The sequence below is a fragment of the Schistosoma mansoni genome, chromosome 6 (genome assembly GCF_000237925.1).
Source record: "Schistosoma mansoni strain Puerto Rico chromosome 6, complete genome".
Lineage (NCBI taxonomy): Eukaryota > Metazoa > Platyhelminthes > Trematoda > Strigeidida > Schistosomatidae > Schistosoma > Schistosoma mansoni.
Window position 1 is genome coordinate 4,355,533 of NC_031500.1, and position 24,973 is coordinate 4,380,505.

At 36.6% G+C, this 24,973-nt stretch overlaps 1 protein-coding gene and 1 non-coding gene across 3 annotated transcripts; both read right to left on the bottom strand.

Annotated features, from left to right (window-relative positions):
* Positions 1–1,732: 1,732 nt before the first annotated feature.
* Smp_172190.1 lies at positions 1,733–24,858 on the bottom strand (the record flags this gene model as incomplete). 2 transcript variants are annotated; one of them, XM_018798011.1, is made up of 10 exons in its annotated part: positions 1,733–2,050; positions 4,308–4,514; positions 14,389–14,717; positions 15,394–15,522; positions 18,073–18,403; positions 19,380–19,712; positions 20,284–20,376; positions 21,745–21,974; positions 22,196–22,283; positions 24,451–24,858. In XM_018798011.1, the coding sequence occupies 10 exons, from the start codon at positions 24,856–24,858 to the stop codon at positions 1,733–1,735; spliced, it is 2,466 nt and encodes an 821-aa protein (XP_018652995.1). The 2 variants fall into 2 exon arrangements, with proteins under 2 accessions (XP_018652995.1, XP_018652996.1); XM_018798012.1 differs by lacking the exons at positions 1,733–2,050; positions 4,308–4,514 and having other exon boundaries at positions 14,176–14,717.
* Positions 17,807–17,877, bottom strand: Smp_tRNA_00741_Pseudo_TTG.1.1. Its single transcript has one exon. It is a non-coding gene (tRNA).
* Positions 24,859–24,973: the final 115 nt, after the last annotated feature.

Below are 24,973 nucleotides of genomic sequence, written 5' to 3' on the forward strand. Positions count from 1 at the left end.
AAATAACTCCAACGTAACAACCACAAGCTTACTGGATTAAGTAGTAGTGCCTCTTAAATTTATTAAAACAATCGAACTATGCAATACTTTTACGCTAAAATAGTTTGCCAACAGCGATTAAACGAACATGCAACTGAGAACACCACATAAATTATAGTTTGTTTATTTATTTAGACGCATAAATAACGGTAAAAAGGAGCAACAGATATATATGCGCCGCACGAATCTGTGTGAGGGCTGTTATACTGCCTAGATGCCCAAACTGAAGCAGGTGGTTTTCTTAGGGGGCCACACCCGGAGCCTTTGAGCTAAACGTCTGATGCACAAGGCAGTGGAACAACGTCAGGAGATGCAGTCCCGGTGACCAACAACAAGTTCATACGCCATTTGTTCCCTCAGAATACTGGAGCTGATGTGCACCATTGGTTTGGAATCAGGGTGTTCCAACTCCCCTAGGTGGACTTTCCGTATCAACCAACCTGGTTAAAGCGCCGGGCATTCGCTTTTCGCCCTCTCAATTTCGTAAACAATAGTAATGCCACGAGAAGGCAGTGTGTAGGAATTCCCTGGCAGAGGCTATATACGAGTATCCATGTGAGAGAATTTCGAGAGAGCGGGCTCTCCCTACTCTCGGTCGTACCAGGGCATTTTGAGGCCAAACTACAAAGTGACAATAATTTAGCCGTATTCCATCAATTGTAAGGCTTTGGTGTTTACCTATCAAGAGAAATCTTGCTCTCTTAATATTTTATCTTGAGTATTTATGTACGCCAAAATTCAACCATATATTCATTGTAATTTTAAGTCGCTTGATAACACACATAAAAAGTGTCATTTTCTTCCTAAATGTTGATTCCTTTGATAATGTGTAGCCCAGTAAAATATAAAGTTTCCGGGATATCCATTATAATCTGTCTCCAGTTACTCAATATTGAAAAACCAAATGTTGTAAAAGAAGACTCCAGTGCTATGTGAACGAATAAGCCATACATTCTAATTTGTACAATTATTGCGTTTATATTATCCCACTGTTGATATTCCTGGCCGCAATTAGATCAGTCTTCGTTGATACATCAGCATACTGTGCGGGTTGCCCCGATTTAGTCATTTTATCATAGGTTTCTAATAGAACAAATGGCTTGTTACTGGCTGAGAAATTTATGAGGCGTGTTCTGCTCTACTCAGAACTTGTCAGCTGGGTTTACTTCATTATTATTACTAGGTCTCTGCACCTTTCGCTTTTAACGCCCGATGCATTATCAGCCGGTCCTCACAGCCGTCCACTTGTGCAACAAGTATTATACTCACATGATTGTTTGGGTACGAGTCCCACAGTGAGAACGTCAATACTGCGATGTAAGTACGTCCAGCTAGCCAGTTATAAATAAGACAAAACACGGGTTCTGGCTTACACTGCTCAGCACAATCTATCCATTTTATTTGACTCACTGTATTTTAAGACAGTATAACAAACGCATTGAAAATAAAAGGTCTTACTAGTATGTAATGAGTATAATAATTAATAGGTTTAATAAACCCCACCCATTTTTACTGGACTGTAATGCCAACATTTTAGGATAAAGCGACATCTACCATTAATAGATGAAGAAAGAACACATGTGGACTAGTTCCCGTTACTTGATGCTATCAAAATGATGTATGGTATGATTAAAACAACTATTATTGTACAAAGTATACAAATAATTCAGGTTTTTAAAGAAATCAAACACATTCATATTCTTTTGCTCCGAGTACTCCTGGTTGATTTAATACTTGAATTTGACATAATTGAGTTTGTTCTTTTGCTGAGGTTCGATTTTCTTTTTTTATTCCGCTTTGGTAGTTTGGATAATACAATTTCAGTAAACATTTTAAATGCCTTTTGGACTTTTTGGACATCATACTGATCCGAAAGAATCTTGGAAAGATAAGTACAATACCTTTCAACATCCATCGCTAAACCTTCTTCATAAGTCATTTGTTCATATTGCTTAGATTTGAGGAAAGGGCACTTTGGTGAATGACTTTTATGCTCTTTGTCTGGATCATCCTGCAAACGAAAAGAAATTAAAGCATAGGTGTCGTATGTAAAAGTAAAATTGCGACAGGATATGTTCTGAACATCAAACCCAGAACTAATCAAAGAACTTAACTAAGGACATATTGAGATTGTATGCTAGATTTGATACTTTTGTGATAAAACAAAAGACATAAAACCATCCAAACAAGAATAAGTGTTGGACAAAATTTTCACTACATGACTGATACCTCGGGTGAACAGCTTTACTTATCTGAATATGCAACAGAGCTTAATTTCAGCCACAATGGTCCGGGTTAGAGCCCACATTAAATACCTTGGTTTGGGCAATCTTGTGGTATTGCTAGCCCTCACGTGTAGTGTGGCTTATACCTGAAGTATTTAGTAAATAAGTTAATTTGTTTTTTAACTATTTAAATAATTATGAATCTATGCATTTAAATTTTTGAAGGAATTAGCTACTGCTGAATGACATGGCTCAAAGTCGTTCGCAACGGAGTAGGTGCATTCAATCTTTATCTCCTCTTAGATCCCAGGTTTTTTAATGAGTCGTAATTTTTCTAATTTCACTTTTATACTTTTCAGAATCGTATCTTGGATATTCAATTTTTTTAGGTGGGCAGACCTACTGTTAAGATCTCTACTACTCTGATATTTGCTCCGACAATTTTATACCGCTGTTCAAATGAGGCATGAAAACTTGAACCGATGAACACAAATGTCTAGTTTTACGCTGAATTTGACTGACTAACTATTGAGACAGATCTTTTTGGACATACTATAAAATATGGTGATACAATAGTCCCCAAGATACCTAAAAGTTACGGTTGCAACAAACCATTTCTATAGTAAACATGATAGCGAAGTTTATTTCATTTATCTGATGTAAAAGTTGATACTCATATAGTGAACATGACAAAGGTAGTTGTAATGCATGAGATGAAACCTGAATCATAAGTAAAAAAAACTCTGTGAAAATGTTATGTTCTTTCTGGCCTACTTTTTATCGCTCAAAATTTCCTACTTCTGGTCATTCAATGAGTTGAATGGTTTTCCCAATGTTTTTATTAGTATTGGATTACTGATCCCACTTGTTAATTAAATAACATGACCTGGCATGAATACAGCGAAACACTTTTGGCTGTAAATATAATCCTGAAGGAAATAACTATTTGCTAAATTTAACCTAGCTTTTTAGTTCCATCAATTAAACAAACAATCAAACAATTTACAACAAACTTAGTGGCTTTATGTTAGCTAATATAGTGCTACATAATTTGATTAACAAACTTTCCTGACTACCTGAAACCATTGTCTTATTCTCATATGGTGATGGGACTGGGGCCCGCAAATGCCCTGGTACGGCCGAGAGTATGGAAAGTCCACTCTCCCTCTCGAAATGCTTTCACATAGCCACGCGAATATATAGCCTCTGACAGGGAAGTCGTACTCACTGCCTCACTGCGCTTTAACCAGGTTGGTTGACGTGGAGTGTCCACCTAGGGGATTGGAAAGCCCTGATTTCAAACTAATGGTGCACATGAGCTCCAGTATCCTGAGGGAAAAAATGGCGTATGAACCAATCGTTGGTCACCGACTACGATGGAACTGCATCTCCTTAAGATGCTCCACTGCCTTGTGGACTAGATCTTCAGGTCAAAGACTCCAGGTGTGGCCCCCTAAGAAAACCACCTGATTCAGTTTGGGCACCTCGGCACATAAGGTACATTTATTCGCATCTCATAAACGAAACGAGAGCGAGCACCTAACTCCTTAGGCAGCCGCTTATTAGTAACAAATAACCTTAAACTAGTGTACGTAATAAAAAGTCGGAAACCTTGGAACGCATTTTATTCGAATTTGCGAAAAGCAGGCAACGCAAATTGACATCGATGAAGATACTGTTAATCATAGCTTTATCAACGGTTAGTGTGACTCTTAGTGTATCAAATGCTGCTGAAGAATCTATCACCCTTACACCCATCTGCTTATCGTATCAAAAAAAGTGGGACATAAAGATTTAGGAGTGGTTTAAGACTACACAATGGTACAATCTACGATATGCCTTCGTGAACGTACAAAAATCAATTACAAACACCAGCACGAATAAAATCACTCAACCACTTTGCTCATATTAATAAAAACTTGTAAACGTTGTGAGACGTTGAAGTTCATAAGGACAAATTAAAATGGCGTGAAACATTTTGAATATCATGTACTACGTGAAAAGAAGTCTTGGTAATTCAATCCGGAAGGAATTTTAACTTACATCAGGTTCCCATCCTTCTAATTCTTTCATGCAGACAAAACACTGTGTAGTAGTCGGATTGCTTGGATTTGGTCGGTAGAACCCAGATTTGGCCATTTTTTCAGCTGTACAAAGGGAATTCCCATCATAAGGCCAGTTACTTAAAGTACTTAATCTATATGAGTAATTGGAAAGACGAAATCTGTCGATCGGAGTACTGACTGACATCTACAAGAGCAGGCAGAAAATATAATTAAACGACGCCCATATGAAAAGTTTTTAACAAAGCAAACATGCAACAATAGCTACTATCTGGCTAGTATCTAAAACAGCTTAACATTGGTTATTTAAAACTAATTTTAAGAACGTTTCTTGGGCTCGAGAAGAAATAATTAAAAGTATGGGAGCCACGTATGATGTTAATCACCGGCACAGCTTCAAAAGCCGTCAACTTATTTTGGGAAGTCGATTGCAAAAGATTAGAGCATATCAGATGAAAATCGGAAACATTGTACTGACACAAGGTCTCTTTCCAAGAGGTTCTAAACCAAACGCGTCTTTCTGGAGGCGAAATTTAGAAGAAATCGTGTTTGTACCAAATGACACAATCATTTCAGCAACCGTCATTTGTAAAGTAATAGTCAAATGTCGACTATGATTACATCGGAACCTACATGGAAGCCCTAAATAAACAAAGCACCAAAACTAAAATAATTTGACAAGTTTTTATTCTGACACTAAAATACTTTCCAGGGACTGGTGATTAACTTCAAACGGATGCCTTAAACTTATCTGTAGTTAGTATCTTTTCCGACAGTAGTATAAATCTCCTGAAACTGAAGCGTTTGTCCCAATAATGAGTATTATGAGTCAAGAGGAAACAATATTACTAGCAACCCTAAAACCACATGAATTAAGCGATAGAAATGACGTAGCTTATGCAGTGTGGAACCCACAAAATACGGAATAACTGGAGAATCATAAACATTATGAAATACATATAAACAGCGTAAATTTCAGTCATTTCTAAGCTTGCGTCTAGTCTGAAGTTGCATTGCATGCTAAGGCGGGTGTAAATTTCGTGAGGAACACGCGTAAATAAAACGTTTAAGCCGGCTCAAAAGGCACGTATAATATCCTCACATTTTAGTAACGAATACAATCGACGACTAGCAACAATACAATCGTACGATCATTACAGTAAACTAAAGTCGAAACAGTAGCGCGCTATCCAAAATTCGACTTCGGAAAGCTTTCAATATCCAATGTCTATGTCCCAACCTGTAGGAACGAACTGATTACTCTCGGCTGGCTTATTTTCGTTTCAGTACGACTCTAGGTATTTGGCTGTGTTCAATGGATGGTTTTTCAGACACTCAACTGCGCTGGTAGTTGTAAATCTTGTCGTTTGAGTGAGTGTGTTTGCCTCAGGGTAGTAGGGTTTCTGGATACCATCAGGTATCACGCCATCAGGCAGGAGGTTGTTTGGTTGTGATATGAAAATAGCAGATTGAAAAATTGAGCTCCATCTGAATACGATTGTCTTGAGGATAAATAAACAATCTATATGATTGGTAATGCGTGGGAAGAAGTTAAAGGAATAAGATGGAAACAGGGTCTATAACAAGAGAGAAGGGAAGTAGCTACTAGTATGTGGTAGTGCTAACTGTGGTAGTTTACGAGATATTCATCAGGCATAGCTGGTCCAAGATGTATTTGATCATCCATTAGTGAGTACTTGTTTGTCAAGTTTCCTCTTAAAACTATCCAAATGGGAGCGACTCCTAATGAGAGAAATGAGAGCGAATAGGGGTGTTCTTCCTCTGATGGGCAATCCTTTGAGGGTTGCCTCGAGGAGTGTGTTGATGATGTCTCGGCATTACGCTCGTGTTAGGGTAGATCGGCGTACTTAATGTGTTGTATTCTATCACTAGGTTATCTTTTGTTCTCTTGTAGCTCAACCAGAATAATACCTGGTGTTGTAGTTTGTCATCGTAAGACTCATGTTTATACCCTATCATCCACTTGATTGACTGTCTAGCATTTTCAATCAGTCCTGAACTTATGACGTTTACGGCAAGCCACCTATTGGACCACCCTGTAAGGGTCGTATTGGACATTCTGACATTAAGGAACGAAGTTTTGAGGTTTCCAGGCAGTTGTATTTGGTCAAACCCCATGTGTAATAAATTCAGTATCACCTGTGTCATTTATTATTTTTGTGAATTAGAACCTGTGGGGTTCGATTTATTCCTTTAATCAAGAACTTCATGTCGTTCACATTGAAGCAACACCAAGATGATCCTGTTACCTTGGTTAGTGCGGTACTCTGTGGTGCTGAGGCTTTGGTGTGGCTGTTAATGCATATTTCCACTACACTTCTCATTTTGTGTGCCCTATTGAATCGAAAAATTATCATACCTTGCAAGCTCACTTCGTTACCTGTGGGGTTGAATGATAGCTATGTTTCAGTGAGGACTATGATCTTCATATTCAAGTGAAAGCACGTGTTTCTGATTTCTTTTAGTTTATCTTTTATTCCTCTAACGTTGCTTCCGGGAAACTTGATGGTTTGTCTCATTGTCTGATGCTCCTATACAGAAGATCCGGTCTTCTGATTTCTAGGCAGATTGTTGTTCGACGTATGTTGGGCAGTTGCGTTCGAATTGGTTGCTGTAGGCTTTCCTCTCTGTAGCTTGTTCAATTACCGATACTGTATTATCTGTGTTCTATGCTATAGGTTGTTGATCAAAGTCATACGAGATCTAAGTTTGTTGATTGTGGTCTTGTGTTGTTGTCTTGCTGATCTAGATCGACTTTCACAGCATTTCATGTGATTGGAGAAGTCATTTTTTGAGTTGAATCAAGCCTGAAAAGCCTCATTTAGGTCATAACGTATTTTGAAATTCACAGCCACAACAAGTGGTAAATTAATGATTATGAGGTGTGACAGACTAAGTAGCACTCACACCCTAATTATTGTAGTGGTTTGAATGCTTACAGTATGTAATAACCAATGCCACCTTGCCACATAGTGTTCGTAAGCTCCATTCCGACTACCACATGCTAGCTCAAGCATTCTGTGTTTCTCCATGCTGACTGATTCTTGAGTGTTTGTTAGTCTTCTAGCTGCATCTCTTACGGACCACAATTTGTCATATCTAACTCGTATTTGAGAGGATCACTTAACTTATGATCTCTGTGATGGCAGTAAAATTTATTTTCTAATGTTCACTGAATCCAAAGTTACCCTAAATGAAGAGGGTTTATCTTTTGCTATTATTTGGTCCTTATACAGACAGGATAGCTTTACTGGAGTGATACCCTCTCGCATAATTGTACAGTATTTGTTTCACTATTCTTCATCAAAGGCTGCCTTTCTTAATGGTAAGCTATACCTCAACACTTGGACATTAAATGTAGCCAAAGAGTCCTATCTAACACTTTTCTCTTACATTGGTTGCATTTTCGGTATAACGTTTGAATCTACGCTACTCAAGGATGTTTATTCTTACCACAAGGGACTTCGAATTTCACTCCATGCAAGATTGTAAGGCTTTTTTGAGCTTATATACCAAACTGCGTTGCCCCGTCACTATACTTATTATTATTCAGATAGTTTCTTAGGTCTTTAAATATGATTTATTTGAGATGAGGAAGGACCTTCTCGATCACTGGACTGAGATGTATTGACCTACTTCAGTGTTCAACAATCGCTTACATTTTTGTCGCAAGTTTTCCACGACAATTCTTGCTTCATGACAAATATTCCGACAGATATTTGCAATGTAGACTGGCAGGTAAACAAAAATCTGAAGACAATGATACAAAGCCTTGACGACTCTAACTACGATTTCTTTATACATACCTAACATATTTCCAAAAAAATTAAGAGTTACTGCTCATCCAGATGAAGTTATTTATTCGGTGAATTTGAGAATTAGGCAATACTTGACCTAGGAAGGTGATTAGAAGCGGGTAAACATCTCCTTTAGACAACAGATTGCTTAAAATTACATGACTGTTTATGTGTGTTCAATTTTTCTCAGTAAATGTGGCCTGAGTTGATTCGTTTTGGAGAACTATGTACCACTACGAAGATATATATATATATTAATAGTGCATTATCTTGAGTCTATTTGCGTTTAAATGAGTTTTAACCTGGCTTCTATAAAGATTTTGGAGTTTTTCTAGCAGTACGGATGGTGTTTATGTTAGATTCGCAGTCAGTAGTCTTAAATTCAGTGTTCTCTTTGTAAAGAATTTAGGAACTGGTTCCCGGCAGCGAATACTCGGTATGGCTTGCATCTCCGACACTTAAGTTAAAATATATCTACGGATGTATGGTTACTGACCTTATCTGACATGCTGTGAAGATAACAGACAATTTACACACGTGCAGAAGCTGCGGAAGTAAACTACGACTTATTGAAATTCGTTTTACTCAAAGAATGTTCTGGAATTGCTTGAGAGACGTCTTATTTATATATCCTTACGTCGAAGTCGTAATTGCCTATGCGTGACTGTCAGCGATGTTGACTTATAAATAGCTTAAGAGAGTTGATTCGATCCTGGAGACATGATAGTATATTTAATATAACTTCATAATAGATCGAGAGTTAGATCGAACCGTTACGTCCATACCATAGTGACAATATTGATTTGGGGTTCGTTTCCAAGTGAGAAGCCAATCTTTGTCAGCCTTATGTAGGTTTTTCTTTTAATCTACAATGAGGACTGACATTGTCAGCTTTAAATAAACTGTCAACCTAACTATTGCCAGTGATGACAGCCAAAAGTCTAGTACGACTAGACGTTATCCTCACCAATGAGAGAAGGTGAATTACTCCAACTGTATTTCGATGAAATCACTGAGGATTCGTGACTACAGGTTTGAGCACACAATGAACAATGCTAGTGTCCTAATATTCCAGTGATTCGTTCCGGAACTTAAAGAAGGAAGGACGTGATAACAACCTGCGGGGGGAGTATATTGTAAACAGAGATAGATGATCTAGGTGCTAATTGTAGAAGAAATGGTTTACTTTAGGCCATGTTTTGATCTGATGGTATGTTGGACCACGTGTTTAAAGTTGATAGTATTAACTAAAACTAACAGGGCCAACATCAGCATCATATGCTTATAAAACTATTTATTTCAGGGAGTTATCAACTGACACAGAACTTATTAGCTCAATATTAAAAGGTTGATAAGATGTAAGATTACTGACAACAAGAATATATTCAATTGTCTATGGAGTTAAAGCCCCATGAAACAATGATGATTTAGTACGAGGCGTATTTCGCAGTAATTAGAGAAAAGAAGTTGAATGTTACATGAGAGTATACATCAATCAATAATAAAAATATTAACCACAGAATATCCCTAAAGATATTCTCGATAATACCTGAGTTTTAAGCTTCTTGTTAAATAGATGTAATCTACGTGGAATCTTGTTAAGTTAATCGAAAAGGTGATTGTTTTGAATTTTATATATAAAATCAAAATCTAAGACATATACAAGCAGCTACATATGGACAAGTAGAAAAAATAGGGAAAATACCAATAGTATACTTGAATTTACTGTAATACGACCAGAGCGAAGGGCTTTGAATTTTCTAATAAACACACATTCACTAACACTTAGATTTTGGGATTTTCAGAAATCCAAGAGCTATGGATAAGATTTAGAGCTTTAGACGACGCCTTTGCATCTGACGCTTTTATAATCTAAGTAAGCGTACGCAGTCAGATCGGTAGTCGGAAATGAGAGGTTCCGAAGATAAACTAGTTGATTTCTCTGAGATCTATTCCTACTGTTTCGGGACGAGTCTAGGTGTTTACTAATGTCCAGTACATAGCAGTCTAGACACTTGATTGTATTAGATCTGATCATCTTGGTAGTTACTTTTTGGTTTGTGTATCATGTAACCTGAGAGTATGAGTTTCTGCCAGGACTTTGGATTTTAAGGAACCAGAACCAAAATATCACGGGTATCATAGTTGGACAACACTTTACCAGTAACATCTATAATTGAATCGTTACCACCCAGTGAAATCAAAAATCAGAAGTGAGGAGGTTGGACGACATATTTGATAGATTATCAATATATCGAGGAGTGACTGACCTAAACTGGCTAGTGATCGCAGGAGAAGTTGAGTAAGCCGTTCCAACTCGTGATATGGTGCGGATGCATGACCGAGTGCCTTCAGCTAGGTGAGTCCATTAAAACTAATGTGGTCAGCATTCAATGTCGAACACTTACAGAGCTATTGATTTTGGGGATTTATTTACCGCAAGCAGCTATAATATCATCAAGCAGAAGGTTAGTCGGTTGTAATGTTAAACATATTACAGACAGTATTCGAAAGAAGAGCTTTCAGTGACACTACGATTTATGGATAACCTTCGAGCGACGCTAAAATGACCTTAAGGATGTCCACCTACCCTTGTGAGGAATTAGGATTAATATTTACACTTGACAGTTAGGGTTAGGAAGTAGACTTCGGATTTTTATCATGAACTGGCATCAGCTATAATGCCATAACTATTTAGCTAAATGAATTGATAAATTTCACATCAAACTTCAAGACCCGTTATTGTTAATCTGATTGGTTCGTCCACAAATTATAGTCTCACCCAGCTTGGAAGCAGTTACAAAGGGTACGTAGCACGGCTTACCCACTTGTGGTTTGGTGCTGATACGTGAGCCAACATCTTCAGCTAGGTTTGCCCAGTAAAATTAATCTGGAGTATAATTGGGAAGAGATCAAAAAGCACTGACTTCAACATGTCTGGAGGTGCTGGGTCGCAAGAAGCATCATCATAAGGAATGGATCTCTACCGAAACCTTGAACAAGGTTTGAGAAAGGAAGAACAAGAAGACGGCAATTATCAACAACCAGCAGAATAAGAACAGAGAAAGTCAAGGCACAAGCTGAATACACAGAGGTAAACAAGCAAGTGAAGAAGAGCATTGGAGCTGAGGAGAAATATGTGGAAGATCTAGCGATGACAACGAAAAGAGCTGCAAGAGAAGGAAATATGAAACAACTACATGGCACGACGAAGAAACTGATGGAAAAATATTGTAAACCAGAGAGACCGGTCCAGGACGAACAAGGAAAGCCAATCACTGTGATTCAAGAACACATAGGTAAGACACTTTGAGGGACTCTTGAGTAGACCAGCTCCATCGAACCCACCGGACATCAAAGCAGCACCTACAGACCTTCCCATGGCTGTCGCTTCACCAACTATCGAAATCAGGATGGTCATCAACAATGAGAAAGCAGCAGGACCTGACGGTATACCATCTGAAGTCAGACATTGAAGTAAATGTAAACATCCTTCACCTTCTATTCAAGAAGATTTGGAAGAACAAGTGCTGACGGACTGGAAAGAAAGACACCTCATCGAAATACTGAAAGGAGATCTGAGTAAATGTGAAAACTACTGTGTCATATCCCCTGGCGAATTACGAATGATAACGTTTAGGACTATTTATGGACCAAGGTGATATGTATATTTCTTTTTGTATAGTTGTTAAATAACTGACCTAATCGTATTCGTGTTCCTCTTATCATTAGCTTTATTTTGACCTTTGAACTATTATTATTGACTACTTTCACCCTATTCACAGCCACATTGGCCAAATATTGTACAAATGTTATTTTCCATTTTATGGTACGATGTGGTCTGTTTGGCTGGTATACAAACCTAGGATGTTTGTGAAAAATGATTCATATTGCAGAGGCTATTATTGGTGTTCTGGTATTAACTGGCTGGGCTAGGCAGATAGGAGGACCGAGTAGTACTCAATACAGCTCGTACGATTTTATGTATAATTGCTCCGATCAATAAATTCGCTCTTCCCTAGTTGGGCGGTCATATCACGTTCATATACTAAAGAAGGCACTCAAGCAATCGGTATAACTTACTGAGGAATCACAGTACTAACCATACCAGAAAAAGTTGTCAACAGTGCTGTTGAACACAGAGCAAATTGCGACACTACGGATCATTGTTGAACAATTAACCGAGTGGAACTCGTCACTGCACATTAACTTTATTGATTATGAGGCGTTTGATAATGTAGGTTGGAGAACATTATGGAAACTTCTCCGACACTACGGTGCGACTGAGACGATTGTTAACATCATCCGGAACTTATACGACTATATCGCAAAATCGTACATGCAGGACAGCTGGCAAATGCACCCCAAGTGAGGACCGAAATCACATAAGGCTACTTGCTGTCCTCCTTTCGCTTTATTCTGGTGATTGACTGGACTAAGACCTCCACACCTCAGAGGAAGCGCGGAATAAGATGGATAGGTCGGATGCAACTAAACTACTTGGACAAGGAGGGTCCACCTAAAGGGGTGGTGCACACGGACTTCAGGATCATGAGGAAACAAATGGCGTATGAACCAACCATTAGTCACTGGCTACCATGGGACAGAGTCTGACGTTGCCCCGCTGTCTTGTGGACCAGACTTTTAGGTCGAAGGCTCCCGTCGCAGCCCCCATAGGAAAACTGTCTGCTTCGGTCTGGGCATCAGAGCAGTATCACAGCCCACACGCAAATCAAGTGACTTGTGTGGCGAATATGTATTCGGTGCCCCTGTTGACCAATACCAAAGTCAGAATCTTCAATACGAACGTCAAGACAGTCTTACTGTAAGGAGCTGAAACGTGGAGAACTACCACAACGATCATCAGAAATGTACAAGGAGTTGTAAAAAATTGTCTACGCAAGATGCCCAGTGTCCATTTACCATATACAATCAGCAACAGTCTACTGTGAGAGAGAACAAACGAGCTTCCAGATAAAGAGGGAATTAAGAAGACTTTAAAAGTAGATAGGATATAAATTGAGGAAATCACCAAACTGCATCACGAGGCAAGCCTTAACTTGGAATCCTAAAGGGAAGCGAAAAGGAGAAGGCCAAAGGACACATTATGTCGACAACTGGAGGCAATCATGAGAAGGATGAATAGCAACTGGGAAGGATTGCCGAGAACAGATTAGGTGGAGAATGCTGATAAGAGGCCTATGATCCTCCACGATAGCTAACAGGCGTAAGTAATATATCCTTCGATTCTATACTACAGGGAGATATGTACCCTCTCAGGCAGTTGTTTGCATCTTGTAATGGAAGCTGATTCATCAGTTTTCAGGGTATATGTAAAATTATGTGCTGTCACTAAAGCAATGGTGGGAACCGTGAACCTGGTTTATTATTTTATAACTTTCGACGTATTTGCAACACCTGATCATTGTAAGTCAAAACAATTGCAATAGCATGTTGGAGGAAGGATAGATTCTTCAGTGCATGAGTAATGAAATCACTATTTATGAAACCACGAAACATCGGACCAACTGCAGCAGTAATCAGTGACGTGTACATTACATTTGTCTGGGAACGGGCTTGATGAAAACTCTACTGACCTCAAGCACAGCAAAAGAATCTGACCTTATATTAATTAAATATTAAAAATGCGATCATAACAAGATCCCGTAACGAATTAAAATGATTCGGGATTTTTGATGTCTTGTTTGAAGTTTTAACGAAGGGACGGAAATCTTGGTTCGGACTACCGACATTCTAAATGGAAGTTTCAAACTGTTTCAGAACATGCAGGCAAATGGAAGGAGGCAAGAAGTAAATTGGAAACCAGTATCACCAGATTCTAAACGTGAATACGTTTGGCATGAACCTAATTTCCTATAGATCGTGATTTGAACACGTGGCTCACTATCACCGTACTTCAGTGATAGCGTGAATATGTGCAACTAAGTATTAGATATTACTGACTAATAAAAATAGCAATTTTAACAGTGACAAAATTAGCTGTTCTTCGGTGAATAACATAATACTTTTGCTTAGCATTGTAGTATTCGATGGTAGAGAAATATTTTTCACTGTTTCTTGTTATTTGATTGGGATATAAATGAAAATATAGCAGTTAACATCAAAATAATTATACATAACTAAAAAAAGAGTAATGTTATTCAAGATTCAATGCCATGGATTATTTGGATGCTTTCCAGAAACGTTACTTCTAATAATACTACTCAGTAATGATAGCCCTACTGGTCCAACAGGATTTGAAGAATTCAACATTGCTAGCAGAGTTGGGTTCAATTTACCAGCGTTAGTAAGTCCAGTAAGTAAATGCGAATCAGAAATTGGAGTCCTTGAATTTAAAGAATTCAATGCCGAGGCAAGAGGTAAATTATGAGTTGCTGCTGCAGCAGCTAAAGCAACGGCAAAATTATTTGGAGTTGACCATAGAGGAGAATCATGTGAATGATGAATAGAGTTTTGATGAGCAGCTGCGGCAGCCTGCAATGCAGCGAGTGCTCGTGGAGAATTAGAAGTTGACAATGGATTAATCGGTGTTCGTGTATTAAGCCTCGTATCTGTGAAGGAAACAAAAAGTCATGGAAACATCTAAAAAACATACTTTAAGAGATATTAAACTAAGATAATAACATAGAGTTGCCTTCTATAGATTTCTTTAGTTTGTAACTTGTCTTCATTATCGCTGTTGAATATATTACTACCATTAACTAAGCTTGTACTACACAAAACTGACTTTTCACATCAAACAACTTGGTAAACGGTGCGGTAATTTTACTGTAATTCCAACTACAATTCAGTAATTATTTTTTTCTTTCGCAGCCAATCTTTTGTTTGTATTCCAAGTTGAAATGAAACAAATCATGATGTGAAAAACAACTTAGTGTTATGGGATTGTCTAGATTGATCACCAGTTAGTATATGGAAGTAAATAACGGTATAAAAAAGGGTAAACCTACTAAAACACGACTGATGTATTATCCTGATAATAAAAATAACAATGAGCAGATACATGGAACATCCTTCAATTGAGAGATAAACATGAATAGTCCTAAAACAACTGAAATACCACATTCATATAACGAATCAATCGTTCATGATATTTGCTTCAGTTAACATACACTGATGACAATATAATTAGTGAAATGACAGTGCATCTATTATATGATATTCGTAAATCATCACTCAATAAATTAGTTTTTTTAAAAAAACAAAATCTGCTATATTTTCACTTACTGGGACCTATTCGATTAGTTACACTTTGTAAAACTGATGGTAAGCCCAAAAGTGAAGAATTAGTTAATGACCCAATAGAGTTGAGAGGTTTAATCACATTTGTAGCATTAAATCTCCGTATAGGATGGCCTAGAAAAAACAATCCAATGAAAAAGTAAACAAGTGAGAATAATAACTGAGAAAATTGTGTAGTAACAAGAGTATGAGAATCAAAAAGTGAATGTATGGAGGTATTAGTGAGACATAGATTGGATTAAAGCATGTTCTGTGCACAATTGTGTTGGTGCACTCTGATTGACTATTTATTATCCAATCAGCGCTAGTCGATACTTGGAGAAGACTCTAGAACCTTCTCATGTAAAAACTATAAATATACTAACGTATCTCTTGTTATGCTTTCTACTACCATCTACCCTTATTGTTTGTTCCTGTTCCACCGTGTTCTGATTTGGGGACTTGTTGAGTGAATTGGTGTCCAAGAATACTAAGCAATAGGAATAGCTGGGTCTTAATAAGGGAAATTATGACAGGAGAAGATATGATTACATTGATAAGTAAAACGTTAATCAACCTTTTATTTTAACACATTTTGTACATAAAAATCCTTATCTTGACAAAAATATAAATAGACAGAATCATTTGTATGGTGAAAGAGTAATGTATCAGTCAAAACATTACTGAAGATTTTCATGACTACACATTATCGATGTAGAGAAATGATCTCCGTTGCAAAAGTAAACACGGTTAGGTGGATAGTAAAATTAACCAAGGTACAAAAAAGATCCAATAAACAGTATTTATGACCCCAAATGCTCTGGTACGGTCGAGAGTGGAGAGAGTTCGCTCTCCCTCTCTGAATGCTCTCACATGGCCATGCGTATATAGCCTCTGCCAGGAAAGTTCTACTCACTACCTTCTCGCACCGCGGGTGTTGTTTACGAAATTGAGACAATGAAAAGCGAATGCCCGGAGCTTTAAGCGGGTTGGTGGACACTGCGAGTCTACCTAGAAGAGTTGGAAAACCCTGATTCCAAACCAATGGTGCACATAAGCTCCAGCATCCTGAAGGAACAAATGGCGTATGAACCAGTCGTTGGTCACCGGCTACCATGGGACTGCATCTCCTCACGATGCTCCACTGCCCTGTGGATCAGACCTTTAAGTCAAAGGCTCCGGGTGTGGCCCGCTAAGAAAACCACCTGCTACAGTTTGGGCACCTGGGCAGTATCACTGTCTTCACACAAATCGAATGAGATTTGTGTGGCGCATATGTATCTGGTGCTTCCTTGTACCAATATTTATGTGTTTAAATAAATAAATTTATGACAAAACACAACAAGCTAATATGAATATGAGTAGAAGGGTGTGAATCAGCACAATGAAACGAAACCGAAGAAATGGATTTAACACCACAAATACCATAATTTACGGATTCGTTTAATTTACGCCAGTAGGTACATTTTCTGATGAACATATAGAATAATGGCTCTATTTGACCTATTGAATATGAGGTAGTTGCAAGTACATCATGTACATAACCATACATACTCAAAAATGATTATTCGTTTTTAATGTAGAATACTTGGTTGGGATTCCAGCAACAATTGCAATCATTCATTGCAGACATTGTGTGATATAGCTCAGATGTATTCATTCTCTATCTTGTTGTACATCTTGAATTTTAATGTTTCACCATACATAACTTTTCATTCTATCTTTTCGAACTATATTCTCGATATTGAATCATTTTCATTATCATCACTTTTACAGTTATTTCGACCCCTTTACTATTCGCCTTGTTGTGGTGACGTGGTTCAGCAACTTGAGTTCACGCATATTTGTGGTAGTCTCTTATTTTGATTATAACTTGTTGGAGTTTAGCTCAACTACATCGGGAGTGTATGAATTACTAACCGATGGTATTGAATGACCGTTGTGGTATATCACCTCTCAACCGAAATTAAAATTTTGAGGCACTGAATTCCAATTCAGTGGTTTAAAATTAAAGTATTGAGATGAAGATCCTGAGTTTCATTTCTTATTGCTAAGACTTGTACTCCATTGCAAAACTACTATAATCTAACCGTAAGTACCATATCAAAATTGACATAAAAAAACAACTTACTACTCCTTTATTCTAATACCTTAACTTTAGAGTGATCATGTAACCCAAAAATTTAAACTCTCTAGAGAGGTTCGCAATAAAACTAGTATACAATATATACTATTACGTAATGTACACTGATTAGAAAGTTTATCGTTCTACTATGGAATTAACCTTTCCTATTGTCAAAACCGAAAATAAATCAAATTTGATAAGCAAAGATGGATAGTGGCTAGCAGTGGAATCCACAACGCGCGTTTCATCCTGTTTGAGACTCGTCAGCTGGATGTACCTGCATCTCAGAGTTGATGTTCACTCTGGGACTCGAACCCAGTACCTTTCGCTTCAAACGCCATCGCGTTATCCACTCGGGCAATACGCATAGTATGCGCATATGCCAATTAGAAACTGACCAGTTTCAGTCCTAAAAACATCAATGGGAAGATCCAAACAAACAATACTAAGTAAATCAAATTAGAATTATCAACTCTCATAGTTGAGGATACAATCACCGAACTTAATATATATAAGCTTGGAAGTGTGTAGCATTTCACCCTCATTTTATAAATACTTACCAGAAATGCCAGGAATGGAACTGATATTCGATACAACAGAATTGCTAACTGAACATGTCGGAGCTATTGAATGAGGTATATGTCCAGTAGGCAAAGCAGGATTAGGACAAACAGGACCAGATATAACTTCCGAAAGTGAAGAAATTGTGTTGGGAGCACCTGTTGCAGTATTCGGGTTCGTATGACGTGGTGGTGGAGATTTCGGCCGTAATCGTTCAATTTCTTCAGTTGTTCCCAGCAACAATCCATTAGGATCTTTATTAAAATTGTTAGCATATATACGTGGGTCATAATTCGATGCGGAAAGTTCATTACCTACTGTCACCCAACCCTAATATAAAAGAAAACGTATTGCGATAAAAGGCGGAACTAAACACTGATAACAACTTTATGCAAAATATTACATCCAGTCTTACATAGATACTGTAATCCATTAAAATAATGTAAAAGTTCCGAGTTAAAAATGCGTTTCTCTGCATTTCGTCGATCTAACAACTCCGACAAATGTTATTTTCTAAATTCAGAGACTAACCTAACCGTGATCCTGGTGTATTCGAACAAACAAGTTAATTACATCGATTTATGAAATTTCCTTTTCAACATGGAAATAAAAAAAACTTATCACAGGAAACCTTGTAAGATATCGGTCACTGTAAATTAAACAACATTTTTATTGTACGGTATGGTCAGACAAAGTAACAGCCCAGCTGATTTCACAATCACATCCCACATTTGATATATTGTTTACCATACTCTTACGAACAACTTGGTTCGCATATCTATAGTCTTGTGGGAAATTTCTGATTCTTCGTCGTTAGGACGAGCCTTTTTAACTTTGTCTTCCAAACCATTAATTCTGAGGTGAAGAAATTATCATATTACACGACTATATTAGCACATATACTATATCAGTTGTGTGACAGGAACGTTTTTAATTAAGAAAAACACATCATTTGTTAGTAAGATAAATGCCATCGGCATTAACAATGCAAATTCATCCATGAGAAGAGTGTGAATAAGCAGTCTTTCATAGATCCATTGCAACTGGGGATTATTTGAATGACTGAATGCTTAATAGTGGCTTGTAATTTGAGTGTTACTCAAGATCTGAAGTTTGTACGGGGTGACAGATCATACGATGTAGATTATGTAGATCAGTTTTCTAGTACTCTAAGTTTTATATATTTGTTTAATCTGATATCAGTTTAGGATGAAACCTATTAGTGAAAATGATTCATATATGGACAAAGGAAATTATTAAAAAGTTAGAAAATCTATATTATTATATATAAGTATATTTCACTCACAGGTCTTAATGTACTATCTCTACCGAATAAATGTAATCTTCGTCTTCCAAGACAAAAATGTTCAATAATGTGAAATATTTCGGTTGGTTTATCTTTAGCAGCATAACTGCCTTGTGGAGGAGCCTCTTCAATAATCAGATCAATGTCTATATTAGCATGAATGAAATCCCCATCAGTGGAACGTCTAACAGTTCCGTGTATACCCATTAAGCAATGTTCTTTTGTGCGTTGAAAAACACAATTCGGTTCAAGAGCTTCATGTCTTGGATTATTGATATTTGTTTTGATCCAACATATATCTTCACAACGACGGAAACCCCATTTACGTAAACACTAAAGAAAAAAGAATATTTCACTTTAGTAATATGTAGAATGTAACATCAACTAGTCCTTCCAAAGGAGAATGAAAGTTGGAGATATAATCTATTGATAAAGAAATATTGTTTACTAAAATGAGGAATTTGTCAGTTGTATAGAATACATACGATGGATACATTTAGTGAAGTTGGTATATATTATCGAACTGAATAGCCACTTGCAGTGACTTAGATAATCTTTAATACTCCTTTCAAACCAGATTTATTTATTTGTGAATGTGTTGTAACTTGAGACAACGCACATCTATGCCAGGCTCTACATTGTGATGATGGCTGACTGATCTAATATATAAAAATACTAGTACAGCTGAGCATCAGAATAGATATACCATACCAATAGAATGGTGCAGTTGCTGCAAAGACATTTGTTAAGCGTGTTCAGGATAGAGAATTTACTGTTTCAACCTGATGCGATCAACTGAGTTATCATCACATACACTGCTCAACCGCAACATTACTAACGTAATGTTTCAAGAACTAGCCAATTTTACTATTTACAGTTGATAAAGAAAGTTTGAAACACTTACTTTTCGAGCAGCATCTAAACCTTCACCTGACCCACACCATATCCAAACAAATGCACGTGGAGCAGCGATTTGTTCAATTTCTAAACGTTCAATCTATACCAATAGTGGTAAAGAGGGAAGTAATGTGTACATTTTTTAAATTTTCTTATAACAATGACAAAAGGGGCAAAACTTGAGTGCTGAAATGTCAGTTATATTGAGTGGTGAATTAAAATCGTTACTCATTTAGTTCAAGCAATCACACTTAAAATTTATCAATATACTTCACAATGGATCAGAGTTTAAATGAGAATTACAAATTATTAGGTCAGGTTCAGTCACAATTAAAAAAGAATGGATCATAGATAAAAATTTCAGTTTATGCGACGGTTTAGTGAACACAAGCTACGATAAAACGAAGCCAATAGAGCATCTGACGACTCAAATTCAGATCAAGTATCACACTGGATTGCCAAAAGCATTTTAAACTTTAGAATAGTGATGAATTTGGATTGGTTTCACACAAAGCCCATATTTTTATTTCAAAATTTCACAAGTCAAGAGATTACTAGGTTGAAGTTCTGAAAACGATTCTACATAGTTAATGAAGTCCATGCTTGTCCTTACTTAATGATTTCAAGTACAAATATTTCTAAATGAATAGTAGTGTACTAAGAAAATCCAATTCTCTAATTTACTTTACCAATCATCAGTGTTCAAATTCTGAAGAGTCTTTCACGACACCTAATTTTTCGACTGATTTGAGTATGCTTGAGAAGTATTCTGAAATAACCGATATGTTGGAAAATCGATAGATACTACCACTGATTTGGTCAGTATATTGAACTTTACAAAGACAAAAGAAGCTAAAATCACTATAATTTTTCGGCGCCACATTAAACCAGACTGGATTGCTTAGTTTGATTTTAATATATCCACAAATTAATCTATTGGCAGTTTCGTTCTGTCCATTAGTGACGTTTATTTACCACTTTTTATCACATATTGTGGACCACTGTATGTGTCCCATTACCCTTATTTTGCAAACAAATATGTTCATGATCACAGTAGCATCCACTGTAACTCAGTTACTTAGTACAGATTCACATACTTGGTTTTGAGCCATACTCTACATATGACGGTTTATGATACTAATCGACTACTTAAATTGGCTTATTTGTTGCAAAGTTCGAACCAGACCTGACTTATTCCAACGATGCTTTTTGCTTGATAAATTACACATATTATAATAAAAATAACGACATATTAAAAACGCATCACCATACATCATTATTAAAGTTTGGTAGTTGAATTTAGACTGTTCCATTCTCAGTATTCCGTAAGAAATAATTGTCGAATGGTTTAACAATTCAACTAACAGACTGTGTGTAGGTGTCTAATGAAAACGTGAAGTAATGAGACCAAATGGAATATTAATAAGATTGGTAACAGTGAGAGAAGTAATAAATTGAATAAACTAACCTCATCCCAACTCCAATATTGATCAAATACAGCACCATTCATTCGATGATACTCTTCCAAAGGAGGTTCAATCAGGATAACATCGAATTTTGAGTCTAACTCATTTAAATCAAATGTTCGTAAGTCAGCACACAAATACATAGGAGGTGTAGCCTTTGACTGAATGTACTGATCTTTTAATCGAATTAATTCACGTAATTTAGGATATTCTTCAAATCGATTTCTCAGACCTGATATATATACATATAAAGAAACAAGTACTTACAACTTATACTATGAATATTTCGACTGTGTTGTTATGATCTGAGAATTTAGATGATAAACGCTGAATTACCTACATAAACATTACGATCATGACTATTATGTCTTAAACAGATTAATCATCTATATACTGAAATAGGCTGACAAACAAGTCGTGTAATAAGAACAATTATAAAACTTCAAGACGTACCAGTATCACGTATAAAGTTTTGTGGTCGTTCACCAGTATCCACAAAATGTTGGCAGTAATCATTATGTGGATTAGCACTTTGAGTTCCCTACACAATAGAAACAAGTTATATAAAATAATATATTTATGATAGTGAAGTGAATGTACGAATCTTAATCCACAGATTAACAATCTAATGAACACGTCGCATTTAGTCTTGTTGCTAACACTAAGTACAACATAGAATAAGTTTGGAAGAGAAAATTAACTAAGAGATTTTCATATGAAAAAGACAACAAAGTAGAATAAGATTTCCGAAATCAAAAAAACACAAATAATATGGATTAGTACTGGTGGTATTGATTTCTATAACATCACCAATAAAATGGATAACAAAAAAGACCTCATAAAGTAATTTCAGTAAATATGCACATGCTACCGTTAAACAATCGAAAAAATGTAGTAGTGATTATCTGGGTGTAATTTCAACTAATTAACTGCAAAATTCCGTATCATACCGGTTGGCCAACAGACATCTGTCGATATCGCAGAATCATTTAATTGCTTTCTGGTGTTTAATCTTCGTGGTATTGAACAAACTGTCATTTTGACACTTTCATTTGAAGCAAAAGACAGGAATATGAAAAACATGTTGGAAAAGTGGCTTTTACTACAATACGGAATTGCAACCTTACATCATTGAGATGAAATTTATCAAGATAATAGATGGGAACTCCTCTGTAGCATCGGAGTAGTTGTAGTTTAATAAAAAAGATTAAAATAGGCAAACGTAAGCGTGTATAGTTTGGTGGTCATGTGTTTATGATCGTGATGCTGGATTGGATCACGAGAAAAAGACATGGTGACAAAAAATTCCAAAGTATGAGAAAACAAATCCCCAGTGTTTCTTGACTTTTGGAGCATCTTAGACAGATGTCAATCTGTAGTCAGAATTACTATCAAAGCTTGTAACATGACTTCAGGCTGAATAAATGCTGATTTTTGTGTGTTTAGAGAACTCACAACAGTTTAACCATCGAAATACAAATCCACAGAGCTCCACTGTCTATTCATTCAGAAAATGACGAATTCTTTTTTGTGGGGTATTTGTATCACACAAGATGACAAAGTTAGTCGGTGATAATCAATGTGGGTCCCGGCATAAACCTGCACTGACCTAAACTGATACATCAACACAATGAGATGAATTTTAAAAAATAATGGCAAGAAAGTTGGAATAATAACTGTGCTGTGTGGGCGAGAATGATTGATTGTCTGCTTAGTCAGATATGTAGATAGTCTGACAGGTGTCAGATGAGTTATATATTTCCATATCCTTATAATTTATTATTGATTGATTGTTGTTGAATTACGTCGGTTTTGGTGTGGAAATATATTTACGTTCTAGTCAGGATAATCACGTGTTCTTGATCTGAGTTGTGTTGAAGCCCTGTAGAATAGACACTGGGAGGGAATCTAGTGTAGATACTCGTCTAAGGTAAATTTACGTCCCATTCGTGTAAAAAAGAAACCGGACCGTTATAACAAACTATATCAATGATAGTGAAAAATCTTAAATATAGATAATGGAAAACGGAAGTTAAAAGTACGAAATAATATTAAAACCCCAAACTTATGGAATGGTGATACAAGTACGCTGATTCTACTGATCATCTTATATCGTCCCAGATAATTAAGTTATGAGTGATAAAAAAAGTGCCCATGATCATGTAACGAGTTCAACTATAACATGATATAGAGAATCTAAAAATGTATGGAGGTTAATTTAACATACACTCATACAAAAATGTTTAGTCTAATGGCAACATTGGAAATTTAACAAACTAAACAGCGTTTATCCACTTTGATTACCGGAATATTTTTGTATTAGTGGCCACAACTCGAATACTTATTATATTCAACTTCGGTCAACTTTTAGTACGGGGCAATTTATACTATGGCACGGTCAATAATATTAAAAAGTCAGTGTAACTAACGGCCCACAGAAAGTTATACTCCATAGTAAGAGTGAATAAACCCATCAAGCTATACACAAAGAAGCAGTGAGGGTTAGTTTCAGTTAGTGAGATTTCAAAAAGAATTGCGCAATTCATGATTCTCTTTACCATAATTACTTTTAAATGACTATTCATGACAAAACCTGTCCCCATTTTTGTCGTAAACACCCAAAATATATTAACTTTCATTTAATATTTATCATAGCTCAGTAAACATCTAAAAAGGCTCACTTCAATAATTAACTAAAAACATCATACTTTAAGAAAAGCAGCTGATCCAGTAAATGTTCTGACAACCAAATCACAATTAGAATCTCCTGTTTTACCAACGCTGTCGTCATTTGAAGCTTTATCTCCTACATTACTGTCTGTATTTGTTGATATACAAGATGCCAGTGTTTGTCTTAATTTATCCCCAACGACTTCAAGACTGAATTTATCCCACTGTTGTATGATTTGTTTATTATCTTGATTTAATGTGCCAGATTCGCCTAGGAAAGACTGTATTGCACGACGCAGCTTAAGACTAAGTACTGGGCATTTTAAACGGGAAATAATTGGTCTGTTATAAAAAAGAAGAGATTTTAGTGAGATAAAGTAAGTTGACTGTAGGATACTAAGTTTGTCTGTCTCTAAGAAACAACTTGAAAACATGTCAGAGGTCATTTTAAATGGATACGCAGGGGTATGAGAAATGTATGAAACAAAATAAGCATCACAATTAAAACTAGTGAAAATAAAATCGAGCCTTCAGCTGGACATTTGTTAAATAACCGAAGAA